This window comes from Acartia tonsa, chromosome 8 (genome assembly GCF_053477335.1).
Source record: "Acartia tonsa isolate MP-2025a chromosome 8, ASM5347733v1, whole genome shotgun sequence".
In the NCBI taxonomy this organism is placed as follows: Eukaryota; Metazoa; Arthropoda; class Copepoda; order Calanoida; family Acartiidae; genus Acartia; species Acartia tonsa.
This window is the reverse complement of record NC_137267.1, coordinates 19,964,580-19,982,887: the sequence shown is the minus strand read 5'-3', so window position 1 is coordinate 19,982,887 and position 18,308 is coordinate 19,964,580. Positions and strand designations below refer to the sequence as shown.

At 35.1% G+C, this 18,308-nt stretch overlaps 1 protein-coding gene and 1 long non-coding RNA gene across 2 annotated transcripts in view; one reads left to right on the top strand and one right to left on the bottom strand.

The window, feature by feature from the left end:
• The window catches only part of LOC145326516 (uncharacterized), a 36,718-nt gene that overhangs the window by 3,579 nt on the left and 14,831 nt on the right, over window positions 1–18,308 (bottom strand). Inside the window, exon 2 of the long non-coding RNA XR_013881928.1 lies at window positions 826–959. This is a non-coding gene — a long non-coding RNA (uncharacterized LOC145326516). The remainder of the gene's footprint in view (window positions 1–825; window positions 960–18,308) is intronic.
• Window positions 6,438–18,308, top strand: part of LOC145326515 (uncharacterized) — a 34,856-nt gene continuing 22,985 nt past the window's right edge. The window contains exons 1-2 of the mRNA XM_080169886.1: window positions 6,438–6,711; window positions 7,011–8,517. Coding sequence (XP_080026012.1) covers window positions 7,290–8,517 — 1,228 coding nt within the window. The 5' untranslated portion in view covers window positions 6,438–6,711; window positions 7,011–7,289. The remainder of the gene's footprint in view (window positions 6,712–7,010; window positions 8,518–18,308) is intronic.

The following is an 18,308-nucleotide window of genomic DNA, read 5'->3' as shown; positions in this document are numbered from 1 at the left end:
ATTATTATCACAGAAAGTATAAGTTGGAATTTAACTTCATTTGAAAATGAGTTTGTTTTAAATGTGTATAAATACGGACTTTGTAGTAACGATTATAGAGTTGCTACTGTTTCTAATTTGTACTGTTATATTATAGGAAATTTAAAATTAAACAGAAAATTATAAAAGGTATAAATTAATGATAAAGATATCCGTTATGCACGGACGGACATAGAGACTGTAATTATAGAAAAGTTTTACTTTTTAAAAGAATATTATCTTATAGGTTATTTAATACATAAGGCTGTTTCATTATTATCACATATTTCTAAGTTTTATATTAAAAATGCTAGGGTTAAAGAAAGAAATTTTAATGAAAACAAAATATTGTTGTATTTATTTACTTTAATTTGTCTGTTTGTTTACAATTGTACGACTCGTACGCATGCGAAAAAGCATTAAATTATAAAAAAGTCGTCGTTGTTCATGGAAATTAGAAAAACAAAATCTTAATAGTAAAATGCATTTTCTGTAATAGAATTATATTTTTTTTTAAATTTCTTTTAATGAAAGTTATTTTATAAATGATGTATTATGATTAAATCACGCCCGCACATCGTAATATGAATTAGGCCTTATTCTGGGCCAATCTAATCTACATATAAGCCTATCTGTATAACCATTATGTCTATCAATCTATAGATCAAACAAACCTAACCTGAACATTTTAAAATTTTCAAAGCTCTTGTGATTTATCAAATTGTCTTTATCCATCTATTTATCTACTTAGAAGTCTATCTGTCTATCATTATGTCTATCTATCTATCAGTACAAATAAAAACAAACCTGAACATCTTAAAATTTTGTAAGCTCTTATGATTTATTACATTGTCTGGTATGTTACTATGGTGACAAGTTTGTAGGTAATTCTGTTTTATCCTCTAGGCTCATAATTCATCTTCAAACTTTAACTTCAGATTCTGAAATAAAAATATCATTTAAATATTTTGATAGAATATACATGTAGATATAAAATGGTCTTGCAGAAGGGTGTCAACACCTCCCAACCCCCAAAAAGAAGAAAAACAAGGATGACAACATCCATAAGTAGCGAAGCACAAAAATTATGTATAAGATTTTAAAGATTAGTTGTCAAAAACATGTATATTAGGGAAAAATCACGGAACCTTTTCAATATTTGTTTTTAATTTTTTAATACTTATATATCAGTACTATGACTACAGACTGACGGTCAAAGTAAATTGGATGATCAAAACAACGGGAAATTTAATTTTGATATTTTTAACTAAAAAAATTTAAAAATTGGACCATAAACACCAAAGATATCAGGAAAAACGAGAAAAATATAAAAATAGCCAAAAACCTGCAAAAAGGCAGTCTGACCGCCATTGATGTTTCCTTAAAAAAACAGGAAATTTAATTTTGATATCTATAACTGACAAAATTTTGGAAATCTGACCATAAACACCAAAAGTATGGATAAAAATGTGAAAAATACAAAAATAGCCTAAAACCTGCTTAAAGGCAGTCTGACCGTCATTTTTTTATGAAAAGACAGGAAATTTTATTTTGATATCAAAAACTGAAAAAATTTTGGAAATTGGACCATAAACACCAAAGATATGGAGAAAAATGTGAAAAATACAAAAATAGCCTAAAACCTGCTAAAAAGCGGTCCAACCTCCATTGATGTTTTATAGTTAATTGGGCTCCTTAATAATGGGAATGTTGTCAAAAAATTTCAGCCTTTTATCTTTTATAGGAGCCGAGAAAATCACGTTTCCCCCAAACTAAGACATACGGACATACGGACATACGGACATACAGACAGACGGACAGACGGACATTTCAAATTATAGAGTAGCTTCGCTACTAAAAACTAATAACCACATATAATCACCCCTACCTTATTAATAAAAAAAATTGAAAATATCTAGTTTTCAATTGTTTGTTTATAACTAAAGGTCAGGTAAAGTAAGGTACTAGGTTTTGTATAGGGTTAGGGTTCCCCTCAGGGGTTAGGCATGTAAAAAACTCCTTCCACCCCTTATATTCATTTTATTTTAAAATAATGGGAGGGGGTATTAACTGTGATTAACCGAAACTTCGTATTAAAGCATCATGATTTAAAAAATTACGTTAAAGTTTGAAATTGATATGACTATTCTAAAAAATCTATACATTAACAAATAGAATTTTCTGTTATGGACGTACTGTTGGATCCTAATTACAGAAACGCTTCACTTTTAGAATGAAGTACCAATTGTCAAATGTTGCAAAATAAAATCAGCGTTCTGTGGTTATATTTAAAAATATTGTTTGCCTTCAAGACATATTAATATATTACGGAAATGCGTACAGTTATATATAGGTAACAAAATAGAGGGACAAAATAAAGATTTTGGGGTGTCGGTTCCTCCACCCTCAACCTTAATGTGGACAAATAAATTTTAATATGTTGGGTAGGGGATTTTTTTCTCCGGGCAATATCTTAAATAGCCCAAAACTTTCCCAGAACCAATGCATAACTTCTCCAAAAATTGTTGAACGATGGGTCCAGGTGATCTTAGTGGACATACCTACAGATAGACATGGTAGACCGATAGACATCCTTTTACTTTATCATCGGTATTGGCCTCCCCAACCCCCCTCCAAAAAAATCACGGATGGTATTTAACACTGAAATTTTTTTGGTGCCCTTAAATTTGGAGTAAATTTGTTATGGAGGAGGGGGGGGGGAGTAAACTTTTCCCAAAAAATCTATGTTTCCTTTATAATTATCTGTTTGTTTCTCTACATACAATAACTTTAATAATGTGAATTTAAAACTAAAAGTTTCACCGCAAAATGGTTAGTGACTCAATTCATTATTATCAAATAATTTCTCTAGATATGTCTTTAGGAATTAATATCATAGATTGCTTGATGAACGGTAAAATAATTCTGTCTATAATAAACAGGAACCTTACGGAATAAGACTATTGACGAGAAATTGATGTAGATACCCAATTAGAACAAATTAATTTACCCTTTCTGTAACTGCAGAAATTTAAGGTTTAGACACTGCTAATTTGAACCAAAATAATCAAGAACTATTAATTATCAAAAGTTTTAAGCCAGCTAATTAGAAAGTGTTTTTATAAAATTTTGGGTACTATATAACTTTATATTCAAAAGTCAATTTCTTCACTGATATCAAGCCATCAAAAAACTAAGAAAAAGTTCATATTAAATTTAGAGTAATTAAATAATTCGTAAATTTTTAAAGTAAGCTATTATAAAAGCTTTCCTGAAAAGCACAGTAAATATATGTAGATATAATGACTTCTTAATTTTTTTAAGTGAAAAAGTAAAAGTGACACTTTTATTTAGATCTTCTAAAACATAAAAGCTAGCAACTCGTAAACTTTCTTTCTACAAATACACATAAAGTCTTTATTTATAAACCAAATTAAAAAAACAAAGAAAGTGTCAGTTTTAATCAACACGCCATGTCTAGCACAACTCCCCCCCCCCCCCCCCCCCAACTAATTCAGAGCAAAGAGTAGTAGTTTCGTGTTTAGTGTTTAAATTTAGGTCATGTAAAGTTAGGTTATTTCGGGTACATGTTAGCCCGACCAGGTAAGGCCCCCTCCTCTTTGGGGTTAGGCATAAAATAAACACTATCTACCTCCTTTATTTTCGAATTTATTTTAAAGATAAGGGTAAAGGACGGAGTTTTCTGTGCTATTTCTATGTTCCAATTTAATTCTATTGTTACTGCGCTACTTTAAAAAAATTGATGTTATCATCCTTGTTATTTTTAATTGTGCATTGTCTTATAAATTTGAAGAATTGATGGATATTTTCTAGAACACACGCACACAGACAAACAAATTTAAATATACTAGCAAATGTTTTTTTTTTTCAGGGGACATGAAAGTAGCCTAAAACCATCATAAGACTTATCCCAGGACCTATTTGAAGCTTCAATAAAAAGGAGAACTCAATCGGTTCTTTAATTTAACAGATCTTAATCAATATAACAGTATATGCAGGTGTGCATTAGGCGGAGGGGGCGTGTAGAGGGGGGTTTTACGTTTCAAAAGTGATAATATATTTTCTGATTCGATTTTCAGAATCTTTATGTACATCTCTGGAATTGTATGAAAGTGAAAGTACACTGTAAAAAATAATTTTTTTTTTAGCATCAGGTAATACTATATATTCTTCACATTAATGTATAGTATCAATCCGTACGTACTAGGAAAAAAACCTCATTACAATACAAGGAAGTTTTCAATGCTGTATTGAGTATTAGGTAATGTTCTGTGAAGTAACATGTAGTACTAAATAATGTATTTGTCTGTAGAGTATTATCCAATACTCTCTTGGGAATAAAATTCAGTACGGTAGAAGTAATTTTTCATTACCCTCCTTCGCAATTGTTGTTACCCTCTATCATAATTTTTGATACTTTGTAGAGTATGAAACTGTTTTACTTTGTATGAAAGATCACTTTATAATATATGATTATTATATGTACATATACATTTTGTTATATCAACAAACATACCAAGCAGAGCCATAAAACATTAATTTAAATGTAAATTTAGTAAAAAAATTACTTTAAAGATGTTTAGGACTAAACATTATCCTTAAAAATAAAAACTATGGTCAGTCATAATTACAAAAAACAAAATTATAAATCTGAGCATAAATAGTAACATTTCATCTTTGTCTAAAACGACCAAGCAGAAACACTTCCATGAGAGGTGTGCACGAATGGTGTCTGTTTCAATTATTCTTTACAGTACAGATTCGTACCCTAGAACGTATGAATAGTTACTATTTTAATAAACCATTCTCTTGCGTATTGTCTGATACGCTACAGCGTATGAAATAGTACTAAATCAAGAAATATTTCTACAGCGTATTTTCTGATACCCTACAACGTATAAAATATTACTATTTTTATAAACTTTTCTACAGCGTATTCTATAGTACCCTAGAGCGTATCAATGGATACTAAAAAAATGTATGGGTTCTGTATAGTAATAATTATTGTGTTATATAGTATTACATAGTGTTATATATTAATTATATAGTTGTAGCGTACTTATGGGTCCAATACTCTCCAGAGTATCAATTGATACTAAATAAAAAAATTATTTTTAACAGTGTAATAAAACACACCAGATTATATTAACTTTAAGATAGGATTTAAAGACAATACCTTCAATAAGCCGTCCAAGATTTTTTATTATAAAGATAATTAGAGAGATTGCATAGCAAAACCAATACTAAGTACCAATATTCAACTTTAAAATGATAATTTTTTCAAAGTATGACTTCAAAACCGATTCATATCCGAAGGATTAGAACTGGTTCTCTGACACGCTGGAAAGTAGTATCATATTACATACAATTTTCCGCTATTATTAAAACATTGTAAGCAGAAAAAAGTTAATGCATTTTGGCTTACTTGACAATGCAATTTGTCCTAAATGCAATGTAGATTCAACAACCGAACATGGGATTTTTTATTGCTATTTTGCTAAGTACTTTATTCATGCATTGGCACTATTTTTAGACCAAAAATATAATGATGGGAATCCAGAATTCATTTTTTTTAAAGAAAACTTTTTCCTTTTTAACATCATTTATCCTCAATTCAATGATAAAGATTTTCTTCAAATTTCAACAATCATTTTAGTAGCCAAAGACAGAGCATTGAAATCTAGCAAGGACGAAGCTATAAAAAAATGGACTGTTAATAATTGCTACTCTCAAACTCTTTTTGTTGCCCAATTTTCCATAAAAATTTTAGAAAAAACTTCTTCATATAGCAACATTGCATCTGAATTTTTGAATTTTCTTTTACAATATAAAGATAATATTACTTACTTTCAAACCTAAAAATGGGTTTTTTTCCAATTAAATAAAATTTTAACTATTAATACAAACAAAATATTGTACATATTGTTTCATTAATGCGAAATATTTTACTGTATTTTTATTAAAAAAAATCTATAAATATTATAGTTTATTTCATGTTATTTGTAATTATATTGAAATAAATTAATTTATAAAAAAAAAAATTAAAACAAAACTGGTTTTAATATATTGATTTTTCATTTTCATATCCTCGGAAAGATGTCTATAATACGATGCGATAAATAACTATTTTTATTTAATGGAGTTAAGAAAAAAAAAATTGAAGGGGGATTCATATAATTATTAGGCATGTATGTAAAGGCTAGATAAGCCTTATCATGTAATATGTATCCTACAAATTAAGCAATTTGAAAACAATGTATAAATCTGTGATCTAATATGTTAATCAACACTTTTATGGAAGTTGTCATTCTTGTTTTTATTGAAAAAAAAACATAATTTAACTTATTTTATTATTATTGTAATAACTTTTTGATTTGCGATGAGTTGAAGTTGTCTTAACCTCTTTTCGAGGAAGCTTTGTGTTTATCAAGTTCGAAATTAAATTCCTTATCATTAAACCAAAAACAAAGCGCAAATGTCGTCTTTTAGGGCTTTCCTTTCATAATGTGGCGCGGCATAGAGTGTTTGTTTATTTTGAAGCGCACGTTCTTTACTTTTTGAATGAGATATGAGAGTGTGAAGATTGCGGAGAACAAAATTGGGCCTATCATTGGTCTCATTGAGTGTGAACTACCCTAGTATATCAGGGATTTGAAACCATAAGAGCTTCAGGTAGAATTTGTTAATTTGATTAAGAAGTATGGTGTATAGGACGATTATATGTAGTTTTAAAAAGGCTTTAGCCAGCTAAGCATGAAACTTAATTATGATTAATATATGTTTTAGTAATTTTTATGTGCCTTATTGTTGCATTTAACAATGATTTATTAAACCAAATAATTTTCCTTTAAAGCCAAAGTTTCCAAAGATTCTTTAACCATAAGAAAAGAAAAAGATTTTTTTTAGTGCTCAAAGTTTTAAGATAACGAATAATATTTTATTCTGTTTATTAATTGATCTTGTAATTTCAGGTCTTTTGAAATAATTTCATCAATAAATCTATATTCAAACCTGCTGTTGAAACTTGATGGTTCCTGGTATTGGGGGTTTTGTATGTTCGCCAACTGATCTCGTGAACTTCCCGCTAATTCGGAAGTCCAAGCTCAACCAAAGTGTCATGGTTGAGACAATTTCAAAATATCTGATGAATAGGCGTTAGCATTCATCAAGAGATCAATAGCATCTAGTGAATTATTGATGCAATAAACTGTGACAATTTTTTCTGTGAAATAAGTACCTAGTGAATCAATATGCCACTAACCAAAAAGCAGAAAATTGAGCGAGCAATCGCTATTGGCAGTGAAAGGCTAGAAGTTTTTGATGAACAGTTAAAAGTGTTTTATGACAATCTAAAAGCCTGCCAAAGTTTTAGTTCATGTGAAAATGTGAATGTAAAATCAATTCGTGACATTTTTAGTGAGGTCAAGGACCAATCTGACCTAATAAAAAGTCTAAAACCTGCCGTGGAGACTAGTGAGCTGCGCGAGTTCAAGCGTGATTTGGATGAAGCTAGTGAGCAGAAAACTGTTGCAGATAAAGTTTATGCGTCGTTGGAGCAGTGTACAAAAATTCTGTACTGGCTTGACAATGATTCAGATGACGCGAGGTCAAGCACTGTCGCCAGGAACCTCGACGTCATTGAGAAAGTGAAGATGGACATGGGAGTGCTTAAAATTTCCGTGGAGTTGCGCCAAGAAGTACGTGATATGTACCGAAGGCTTAGAGAGATGGAACGTCGTTCATCTAACCTGGATGAGAGTGGGACACCTGCCATGCTCTCCAGAAGTATGTCTGCCGTGGATATTCGGAGTTCCAACCCGCAGTATGGGCGCTGGGACAACAGTTTGTTGCCGTCGTTCGATGGTACTGACACGGATTACCCAAACTTTAAACAGGTCTTTAAGGATCTATGCTCTGGTTATGGATTTGCTGACCAGAGGTTAAGTCTGATGTTGTGTATGGAGAAGGTGATAACCAACCCGGAACTACGCAAGCAAGTGTCAGCGATTAGAGATCACAATGAACAATGGGCGTTTCTTGACCAGATGTTTTTATCAAACACTCGCCGGTTCATGAGGATTTTAACTAAGTTGAACAAGATGAAACCTGTGGATAAACCTGTGGACGTGGTTAGCGCAATTGCTACCTTCAAGAGCATGATGCAGGAGGTAGAAGCCATCGTTGGTTCTGCAGCTAAGGATTACAACCACCTAACTCTCATTCATATTTTTAAAGACAAGTGCCCTGAAAATTTGAGAGACAAAATTATGATGGAGCTAGGTAGCATGAACCAACCTAACATCCCGAAGATTGTTGAACTGCTGGAGAGGACCAGGGGTGCCATGTTGGCTGGTGATATGTCCTATGACAATGGCGCCGGCAAGAGAAATCGTGACAGAGCTGCCGCCGCGCAAGTATCTGGCCGCAGCGACAATAAGAATGGAAAGGCTGGGAAGGACAAGGCTTCCAAGTGGAACAGTGCATGTCCTGTGGAGAGCTGCAAGGAGAAGCACCCGATTTTCCGTTGCCTCACGTTTAAGAAGATGGATGTGGTTGACCGAAAGAAAATTGTCCAGCAGAAGAAGTTATGTGAACTCTGCTTGTGCGACGGCCATACTGCTGACAAGTGTAATAAATCTGAGAAGCTTGGTGTTTGTGGTACTAATAATTGCGACAGATACCATTCCAGGTTACTCCATGAGGCTAGTGCTGGTGTGAATACAGTCTACAAGTCAAGTTCTGCACCCAGCCCCTGTACCTTCTTACTTCAGTTAGTTCCTGTTATAGCACCTGGCGGCGGCACCTGCCACGCCACGGTAATGTTTGACTCCGGGGCAAATTTGCCACTTGTGTCTGAGAAGTTATCCAACAAGTTGAAGCTGAAATCTACTGGCAGATATACAACTATTTCTGTAGCTGATGGCAGTGAGTCTTCCTGCCGCAATGTTGTGTTTTATCTGAAGGATAGGGACGGCAATCTGAGGGAGTTTGAGGCAGCTGTCATGCCTACCCTCGGCGGGGCCAACGAGATGCGCTCGGTCCACCCCGAAACTGCCGCCGAGATATTTAAAATGCCGCCAGAAAGGTTTACATATATTAGTGGAGGCTTAGATATCATCATTGGAAATACACATCCTGACGTGTTTCCTTCAACCTACCAGAAAGTGGGCCAGTCTATGTTGTGGCGAACCATTTTTGGTAGTGGTTTTATCTGTACGAGTGCTGATGGTGGAGCTGGAGATCAAAAGTCGGCTTATAAGGCTGTCAGTGTCAGTGGAGGCACTTTGCCAGACTTTCTGACGTCTGAATCGTTTGGCATACAGCCGCAGGCACTTTGTCCAGGATGTACTGCTTGTCAAGAGTGCAAGGCTATGGCCGACGGCACTACCTGGGACCAGCGTGAGAGGCAGAGGATAATTGAGGCAGGTTTAACCCTAGACTTGCAGTCCAACAAGTGGACAGGTCAATATGCTTATATTGAAGATCCTCACACTTTACCCTACAATGAAAGTTTAGCCCGCAAAATTGCTGAAAAGGATCGTGCCAGGATGGTCAAGGAAGGTACCTATGGAATGTATGTGGAGGTATTCAACGACGCCATAAGAAGAGGCGTTTTCCAAAAAGCCACGCCTGAAGAGTTGCAGTATGAAGGACCTAAGTCTTGTTCATCAATAGTGGTTGCTTTCAAGGAGGATTCAAGTTCCACACCCATGCGATTGTGTGCCAATAGTTCTCTGACGTTCAAGGGTACCAGTTTTAATAACATAATGCTGGGAGGCCCGCCGCCAATGCAGAAGATATTTTATCATTTGATGCTTTTCCGCGGTTACAAGGTTGGTATAACCGCGGATATCTCCAAGTTTTATAACTCCATCCTGGCCACAGAGTTCGACAGCCAGATGAAGAGAGTTTTATTTTCCCCGACGCCAGATGGTCCACTTGAAATTTACCTGACCAAAGTTGTAAATTTCGGCGAGTTAGCTGCGGGAAATTTGGCAGTTACAGCCCTGAAGTTGACGTCCCGCCTGTTCGGCGGAAAGAGTGAAGCAGAGGTCAAGGAGATGTATGGAGAGGGACAAATAAATGGTAGTGAAATTGTTGCCAAACCTGAATTATGGAAGGAGCCACAAATACCTACCTACCCTGATGAGGAATTCAAGTTACCTCAGATTCCAGTTGCAGTCAAGCTTGAGAAGCACAGCTTCATAGATGACGTTATTTCGGGAGCAGGATCGAAGCCAGAAGCCAAGGAGATGATGAAAGAGGCCGACAGGATTATCGGTAAAGGTAGTTTTTCCTTCAAACAAGTCATTTATTCTGGAGATGATTGCCAGCATACCAAGGTTCTCGGGCTGATATGGAAGCCAGCCACCGATGTGTTGTCCATCGCCACAAGAGTCAACCAAGATGGTAAAGTCAAGGGAAGGAAGGTGAAAGAGGATGCTGATTTGTACAACCTCCAGGACGCCTTGGACGAGAATCTGACAAAGAAGATGGTCCATAGGTTCGCCGCCCAAACCTTCGACCCGATCGGGCTTTGCAGCCCTATTCTGTTGAGAATTAAACTTGTCCTGCGGAAAACCTGTTTGCTGAATTTGGGCTGGCAAGATTTCATTCCAAAAAGTCTACGGGATGAACTTGTTCAGTCGCTGGAGGACAGAGCTGAGGTCGCTAAATTGGAGTTTGACCGTTGTGTGGTTCCGGATGAACCAACTGGCCTTCCATCCTTGATGATGTTTTCGGATGGGTCATCAGAGGCTTATGCAAGTAATGCATATTTGAGGTGGCCAACTAGACAAGGATTTGAAACGTTTCTGCTAGCCACCAAGTCAAGAGTTGCGCCGGTCAAGTGTGAATCAATTCCACGCCTTGAGTTGATGGGGTGCCAGATGTCCACAAGGTTGGCAAAGTCCGTCAGAGATGCCCTGCCCTTTGATATTATCAGAGTGATGTATTTTACTGATTCATCGTGTGTTTTATCACAAATAGTTTCCAACAGTGCTATGTTGAACACATTTAATTCTCATCGTATTGGAGAAATTCAATCTGCGACCAACAAGGATGACTGGAGGTGGGTCCCGGGGACGCAAAACGTTGCAGATTTGGGCACCAGAAGCACCTGCAAAGTATCAGATTTGGGACCAGGTTCCAGGTACAGATTGGGCCCAGAATGGTTGCGCCAGGATGAAAGTGCGTGGCCGGTGAAAACTGCCGAAGAAGTCAAGCAAGTTTTACCTCCAGAGGAGTTGAATACCAAAATGGTTAAGTTATGTTCAATGAAAGTTGCCGGAGAAGCCGCTGAAGATGTCTTTAGGTTTAAGCACAGGAGATCATTTGGACAGGCCAAACGTATTATGGCAGCTGTCCTGCAAGTTGCGAACACCTGGTTGAAGAAGCTAAAGAGCAGACAAGAAGGTAAGGCTACAGCCGCTGGTAGTCATGTAGCAGCCGCAGATTCTGTGTACAAGCCGTCTTTGTACAATTTTATGGCGGCGGCGGAACTTTTCATTGTGTCACGAAGCCAAGAGGATGAGTGGATAAATGATGCTAAAGGCAATTATGCGTCATTAAATCCATTAGTGCATGAAGTATCATTGACCTGGCCTGTCGTTGGTCCCGGTGGAAATTATGTGACCAAGGAGATGAGGATTCTTAAAATGGTTGGTCGAGGACAGCCAGTCATTGACGCCATTACTGGCGGCCGTAAAATGATATTTGAAGACATGCCAGGTTTAATAATTTTGGAGCCTGGTAATTGGTTAGCTGCTGTTTTTATGAGAGAAGCGCATGTTGAGCTTCACTCTGGTGTCCGTGGAACTTTAGCTGAGAGCCGCCGTTGGTGCTGGATTGTGAAGGCAAGGAGGTTGGCCATCATGGAAGTGAAGAAATGTTGGCCCTGCAGTGTTGAGAGGGCTAAGGAATGTCGTGCTACCATGAAGGAGGTGTTACCTGACAAGTTGGTCCCGAGCAGGCCTTTTGAAGCTGTGCAAGTCGACCTGATGGGTCCGCTAGTTACGAGGAGAGCTGCCGCCAAAACGAGGAGTCAGACAGCAACGAAGAAAGTGTGGGTGTTCGTGGTAGTCTGCAGAATCTCAGGGGCGTTGTGGTTAGATGCCTTGGAAAAGTATGATACCAGCAGTATCCTGTTGTCCCTGCGCAAGTTGGAAGCTGTTCATTGTCTGCCGAAGATCATAGTAAGCAACATGGGCACACAATTATCCGGTGCTCGCAAGGTTTTAGAGCAGAAGTTGGGCAGCCAGGTAGAGTTTTCTTGGTCTCAGATCCCGGCCCGAGCCCACCATTATATTGGGCAGGCTGAGAAAATGGTGGGATTAACCAAGAGATTGCTGTCCAAGAAGTTGGTGAATAGTTCTGTTAATTTCAACGAGCTCCTGGTGCTGTTGGCGGAGGTCAGCAAAATTATGAATAGCAGACCACTGACGATTGAAGCTGCGAACGACGTGGAGAATTGGCGGCTGATTACCCCTGGCCAGCTGCTGGGAAATGTTGACCGCCAGCCGTTGTGCAATGTGGCGATGAAACCGGAGGACCAAATTTCCTCCAGGTTGAAGTTGTTGGAAGATTTATCTGCCCAGTTTTGGACTGCCTACCGCCAGGAGATCCTACCGAAGATATTACGGATGTCCAAGTGGAAGGATGAGATGGCGGAGCCACTAACTGATGGAGATATAGTTCTGGTTACGAGTACCAATCCGCTGATGAGATGTTTGAGGATGGGCCGAGTGACGAGAATTGAGGATGGAAGAAAGACGGCAAGAGTCTTGTTCAGACTGACAGATAAATCTCCCCTAGAAGAACATGCTGTATCAGTCAGGCAGTTGTTAAAAATTATGATTAATAATTGATTCTTATTTTATGGAAATTGAGATTTTTTTTAGTAAAAAGCCACATTTTTCATATGCCTATTTTTATGCCTAAAATAAGAATCAAATGAAATGCGATTAAATATTCTTCTATTTCATATGCTCAAATTTAATTTTATTGAGTTTAAATTCTTTTCAAAAGTACAATTCATTTTAAAACTTACCTGAAAAGTTTAACAAAAAGGAATAAATGTGTCGAGGTTGCGTGATTCGATATTTATTCTATGAAAAAAATCAAGTATTTTTTAGCAGATTTTTTTTAAAATTATATATGAATTTCAATCAAGTAAAACATTTTTATTCAGATCAAGGAATGATTGAAAAGTCATATTTAAAGTCTCATATTTTTTTTTACAAAGAAAAATTGGTATTTTTTTTCATAATTTCAATGAAAATTCTAACGAGGATATTATTATTTTGCTATTCTTTAAGTATTAAAAAGTTTTATTTGTTGATTAAGATATTACAGTTCTTATTCATTAGGTTTGAAAAACTTTCTGCCCAAGGATTTTGAAAAATTTTTTCTTACTACTCTTTTTGATGCTTAACAAATTTAGTTTTAAGTACCTATAAATCTTAAATTTCTTGTCTAAGATTTATTTCGTTTTATTTTTACCATTATTGTTTACATTTACATTTCAACCTGATTTCGTAGGTACTTATTGATTTATTAATAATGATTTATTACCTATTGATTATGAAATGATTATTATTTAATATAGTTGTTATATTTACAACATCATGATTAATAGGATTATTTATTTTAGGATTGTGTATGTGATCTTGTGATTGTCATGTGCATAGAATGTTGTATGGTACAAACCAATCCCCATCCTTCTATCCTAAAATGTGAGGTATTATGAGTCCTAGTGAGGAGTATAATATTGTGTATGCATTTCATGGGGTTTCATTTAGTTAGGAGCAAAATTGTCACGTTTTCGGGATGTGGCCATTCTCATGTGATTATGGTGAGTTGAGTTTAGTGAGAAATGTTGCTAGTGCTCAGCGCGAAAAAAACCTTGAATCTCGTTAAGGAAGTTAATTTGACTTTCAAACGGGGGGTGTGTCTTAACCTCTTTTCGAGGAAGCTTTGTGTTTATCAAGTTCGAAATTAAATTCCTTATCATTAAACCAAAAACAAAGCGCAAATGTCGTCTTTTAGGGCTTTCCTTTCATAATGTGGCGCGGCATAGAGTGTTTGTTTATTTTGAAGCGCACGTTCTTTACTTTTTGAATGAGATATGAGAGTGTGAAGATTGCGGAGAACAAAATTGGGCCTATCATTGGTCTCATTGAGTGTGAACTACCCTAGTATATCAGGGATTTGAAACCATAAGAGCTTCAGGTAGAATTTGTTAATTTGATTAAGAAGTATGGTGTATAGGACGATTATATGTAGTTTTAAAAAGGCTTTAGCCAGCTAAGCATGAAACTTAATTATGATTAATATATGTTTTAGTAATTTTTATGTGCCTTATTGTTGCATTTAACAATGATTTATTAAACCAAATAATTTTCCTTTAAAGCCAAAGTTTCCAAAGATTCTTTAACCATAAGAAAAGAAAAAGATTTTTTTTAGTGCTCAAAGTTTTAAGATAACGAATAATATTTTATTCTGTTTATTAATTGATCTTGTAATTTCAGGTCTTTTGAAATAATTTCATCAATAAATCTATATTCAAACCTGCTGTTGAAACTTGATGGTTCCTGGTATTGGGGGTTTTGTATGTTCGCCAACTGATCTCGTGAACTTCCCGCTAATTCGGAAGTCCAAGCTCAACCAAAGTGTCATGGTTGAGACAGAAGTGATTATTTTTGACTGGCCACCGTCGATTGAAAAAAAGTTTTTCTGATTATTGTAGACAAATTATTCATTTAGTGGTAAATGATTATTGGTATAAGGATAAGTTTATTGGCTGAAAAATCTGCTTTTTTTTATAACGAAAAAATTCGACTGTTTTCCTCAAACTGCCCAGTTGAGCACATAACCCCCCCCCCCCCTTTTTTTAGATATGAGGGAGGGTTGAACTTTTGGTTTGTTTGTTTATTGCTTAGATCAGGTTAGGTTAGGTTGCATTAAGTTGTAGATAGCTCCGTATGGACAGTGCACAGCGGGAGTTTTACATAGCAAATAAAAACTACCCACCTTTATTTTCAATTTATTTTTAAAGATATGGGGGGGGGGGGAGAGTAATATAGCTTAGGCGGCACTTAATGTGTAAGCACCAATAATTATATAATTATTTGTAATATTTCAGGGAAAAAATCTGTTTATGTACCTTATGGCTCCTATGATGATTAAAATAGGTGTGTTTTATTGATTGATTTCTCAATTGAATGAAATAAAATTGTCCGTGTTATTCTGGGATCTAAGGGGATAAGACAATGGCCGATAAATTGATAAACATCCCAAATGATGATACACAAAATTATCCCTTTCTATATTATAATTAGAGGTAAAACGTTTGAACACTTAAGATAAAGAATCAACCCATCATAGTTGCTCAAACAACGAAAAAGAAAAAGTTATTATAAAAATTTGAGATCTAGTGTAATAGACAGCCCATTGTCCCGTCTCTTTCTGGTATTATTGCTTAGAAATGCATACTTGTCTAATTTTAAAGCAACGCTTTTTTACAATTAGGGTATTTCCTTCTGTCTGTACGTAAAGGATAACGTTAATTTATGAATGTTAGAATTTCCCTATACAGATGTCAAACTGATCATAATTGTTACTGTAACAATTAAGTACAATGAAGAAAGCGTAGCAACTCTATAATCAATAACAGAAAGTCTGTCCATTTTAAAAGTAATAAGGATTCCTAGGACCTTAAAGTATAATGTATAAAAAGTTAAAATAAAGTTATATACTTTAAAAGCAGCTCCAATATTTGAGAAATGTTGTGATAACATCTTCATCAAATATTAAAATTTATTTTCATTAATTGTTATCAAATGAAAAACATAATGGGCTTGTCATGATAAATTAGCAAAATATTTTGAAGATGTCTGATAAATTAATTTAAGCATTTGCATTTTAAGCATTTAAAACTATTGAAAATTATATTTCCCCCTCTCCCTCCAATTTTCCAAATATTTTTTTTTGTCCCTCAAATCAAACTAAGAAATTATAAAATAACCAGACATCTATCTGGATCCCCCCGTAACGGACCTTTTTCGTCTGCTTGCAAATTGCTTTCTGATCTTTTGTACCGAAGAGTCTGTTTTAATATTCCCGACGCTATTCGTTGATAATCAAAGACACAATTGAAAGTCGGGACAGGATCATTGGGAAGTAAACATACAGATATTCAACCCCTTTCCCCTCTAGTGTTTTACTCTATTTTTTTCCAACAACCAAAATCCAAACATTACTTTTATAAAATTATATTTTGATAATATTACGTCTTATAAAGTTAAAGAAAATTCTTTTAGTATGAACTTACATACATTAATATTATAATGTGGGTGCTCTATTAAAAACAATTTCACCATATAGATGTAGGTATTTTGATTTTCTAGAATATGAGTAAAGCCTTTCAAAACAATGTGCGTTCTATAGTCTTCAATACTGTAGAATTACATCATACTTTCATGTAGCACAGCGACTCTATAACCAGGTATTTAAGACATTAGACCACCATGACAAATTTTGAAACCTACTATTGAGGGAGGGGATATTGGGGTGTTTATTACACTAGTCTACAAAGTATTATAACATCGTTTTCTTATTCGTTGTCGTTACAACTTTGGGGACTTCTATAGAAATTTTGATTGTTTGGTATATTAAGTTGAGTGTCCAAACGTGTCAACTGCTAATTGTAATTTACAGAAGAAATAATTTTGTGTATCATCATTGACTGAAGTACATCAATTTATCGTCTATTGTCTTATCCCTTTAGATCCCTGCTTCTATAAAATCATTTTATTTTTTAATGGGGTACACCAAGCTGACCAGACACTGATACCAAGATTGATTTCACTCTACCCCTTCTGTGGACTAAAAATATTGGTTGAAAAGTTTAATCACTGCTAATTTGGAACCATCCAATCAAAATCTAATAAAAGTGCCCAAAGTTTTTGAGCTAATGAATAATATAACGTGGTTATAAAACTTTTGGTTCCCAATGTCCTTTCCTTCCCTGATTCTTCATGGCGTTAGGCGTCCTACAAGGATACCTTCTAGGAACATGGTTATTCGTCATAATCTATGGAAATTTTGGGCCATTTACAGACATTTTTATAAAACAGCTAAAAACTCAAAAGCTGGATTTTAGAAAAATATTAAAATATTAGATATTTAGTCATATGAAGTTTAATTTTTTTACCATAAGTAGCGGTGCATTATCAAAATAAAAAAAGAGTAGACTGTAATACAGCAAAAGTATTCAACCAATTGCATTTTGTAATATTTCAATGATAATTAATAATTATATTGATAAGGCTTTCGTTTACTAAAACCATGAGGGACCTCTTGAAGACGTACAAAATAAGATTATAAATTAACGTTTTTTTTAAAACGCCAAGACAGACTTTTTTGGACCAGTTTTGAGTCATTGAAAGGTTTTGGTATTTTGGGGATTTAAATATCTTTAATGCGGTGTTTTTTCAATATATCAATTAAATCATATTATTAGTAGCCCAGCCAAAGGCTTTTTAATTTTTTTTAGGGGGGGGGGGGGTAAATACCCCCTCTTAAATGGTTGGGTGTAAATTTTATATGGGGGGGGGGGGAGATTAAATTGAAAAAAAATATATAAAACCCCTAAAATCTTTTTTTTTTTTTGGGGGGGGGGGGATAATCACCCAATTACCCCCCCTTGGACGTCCTTGAGCCCAGCAATGACAAATAACAACATGGCTATTTTTTCTAGGGAAGTTGGAGGACCGGTTCCTAAAAAAGTAAAAATCCTTCCAATGACTTATAAGTAGCTTCACTATAAATAATTAACCATATGGGTTCAGCGGTTAGTGAGATCCTTGACACACTCAAAAAAAGATAATGTAAAAAGCGGCAACTCCCCTATATAACTCTAAGGGCAGTTCAAGGACAGGAGGGGGGGGGGGTGCTAGACCCTCCTTTTTCAATAATAAAGTGTAACAATGCCATTTAAATATATTATGGGTAAACCAAAAGAATTTATGCCTGGACAGGGGGTGGTATTTAGAAAAACAAACTGTAGAATCTATTACAAAATTTTTTAATACAAATAAAATAACTAGGCTATTTCCCTTAAAGTTTCTAGTCAAGCAAAGAATTTAAAAATCAAATATGAGGGGTTGGGTCAGTTTTTGTTTGTTTCTTAGGTTAGGTTATATTGAGTACAGCAGGGCTAGGGCTAGGGCAACGGTTTAGGGAGTGGGACAAAGTGTGTTAAAAATCAG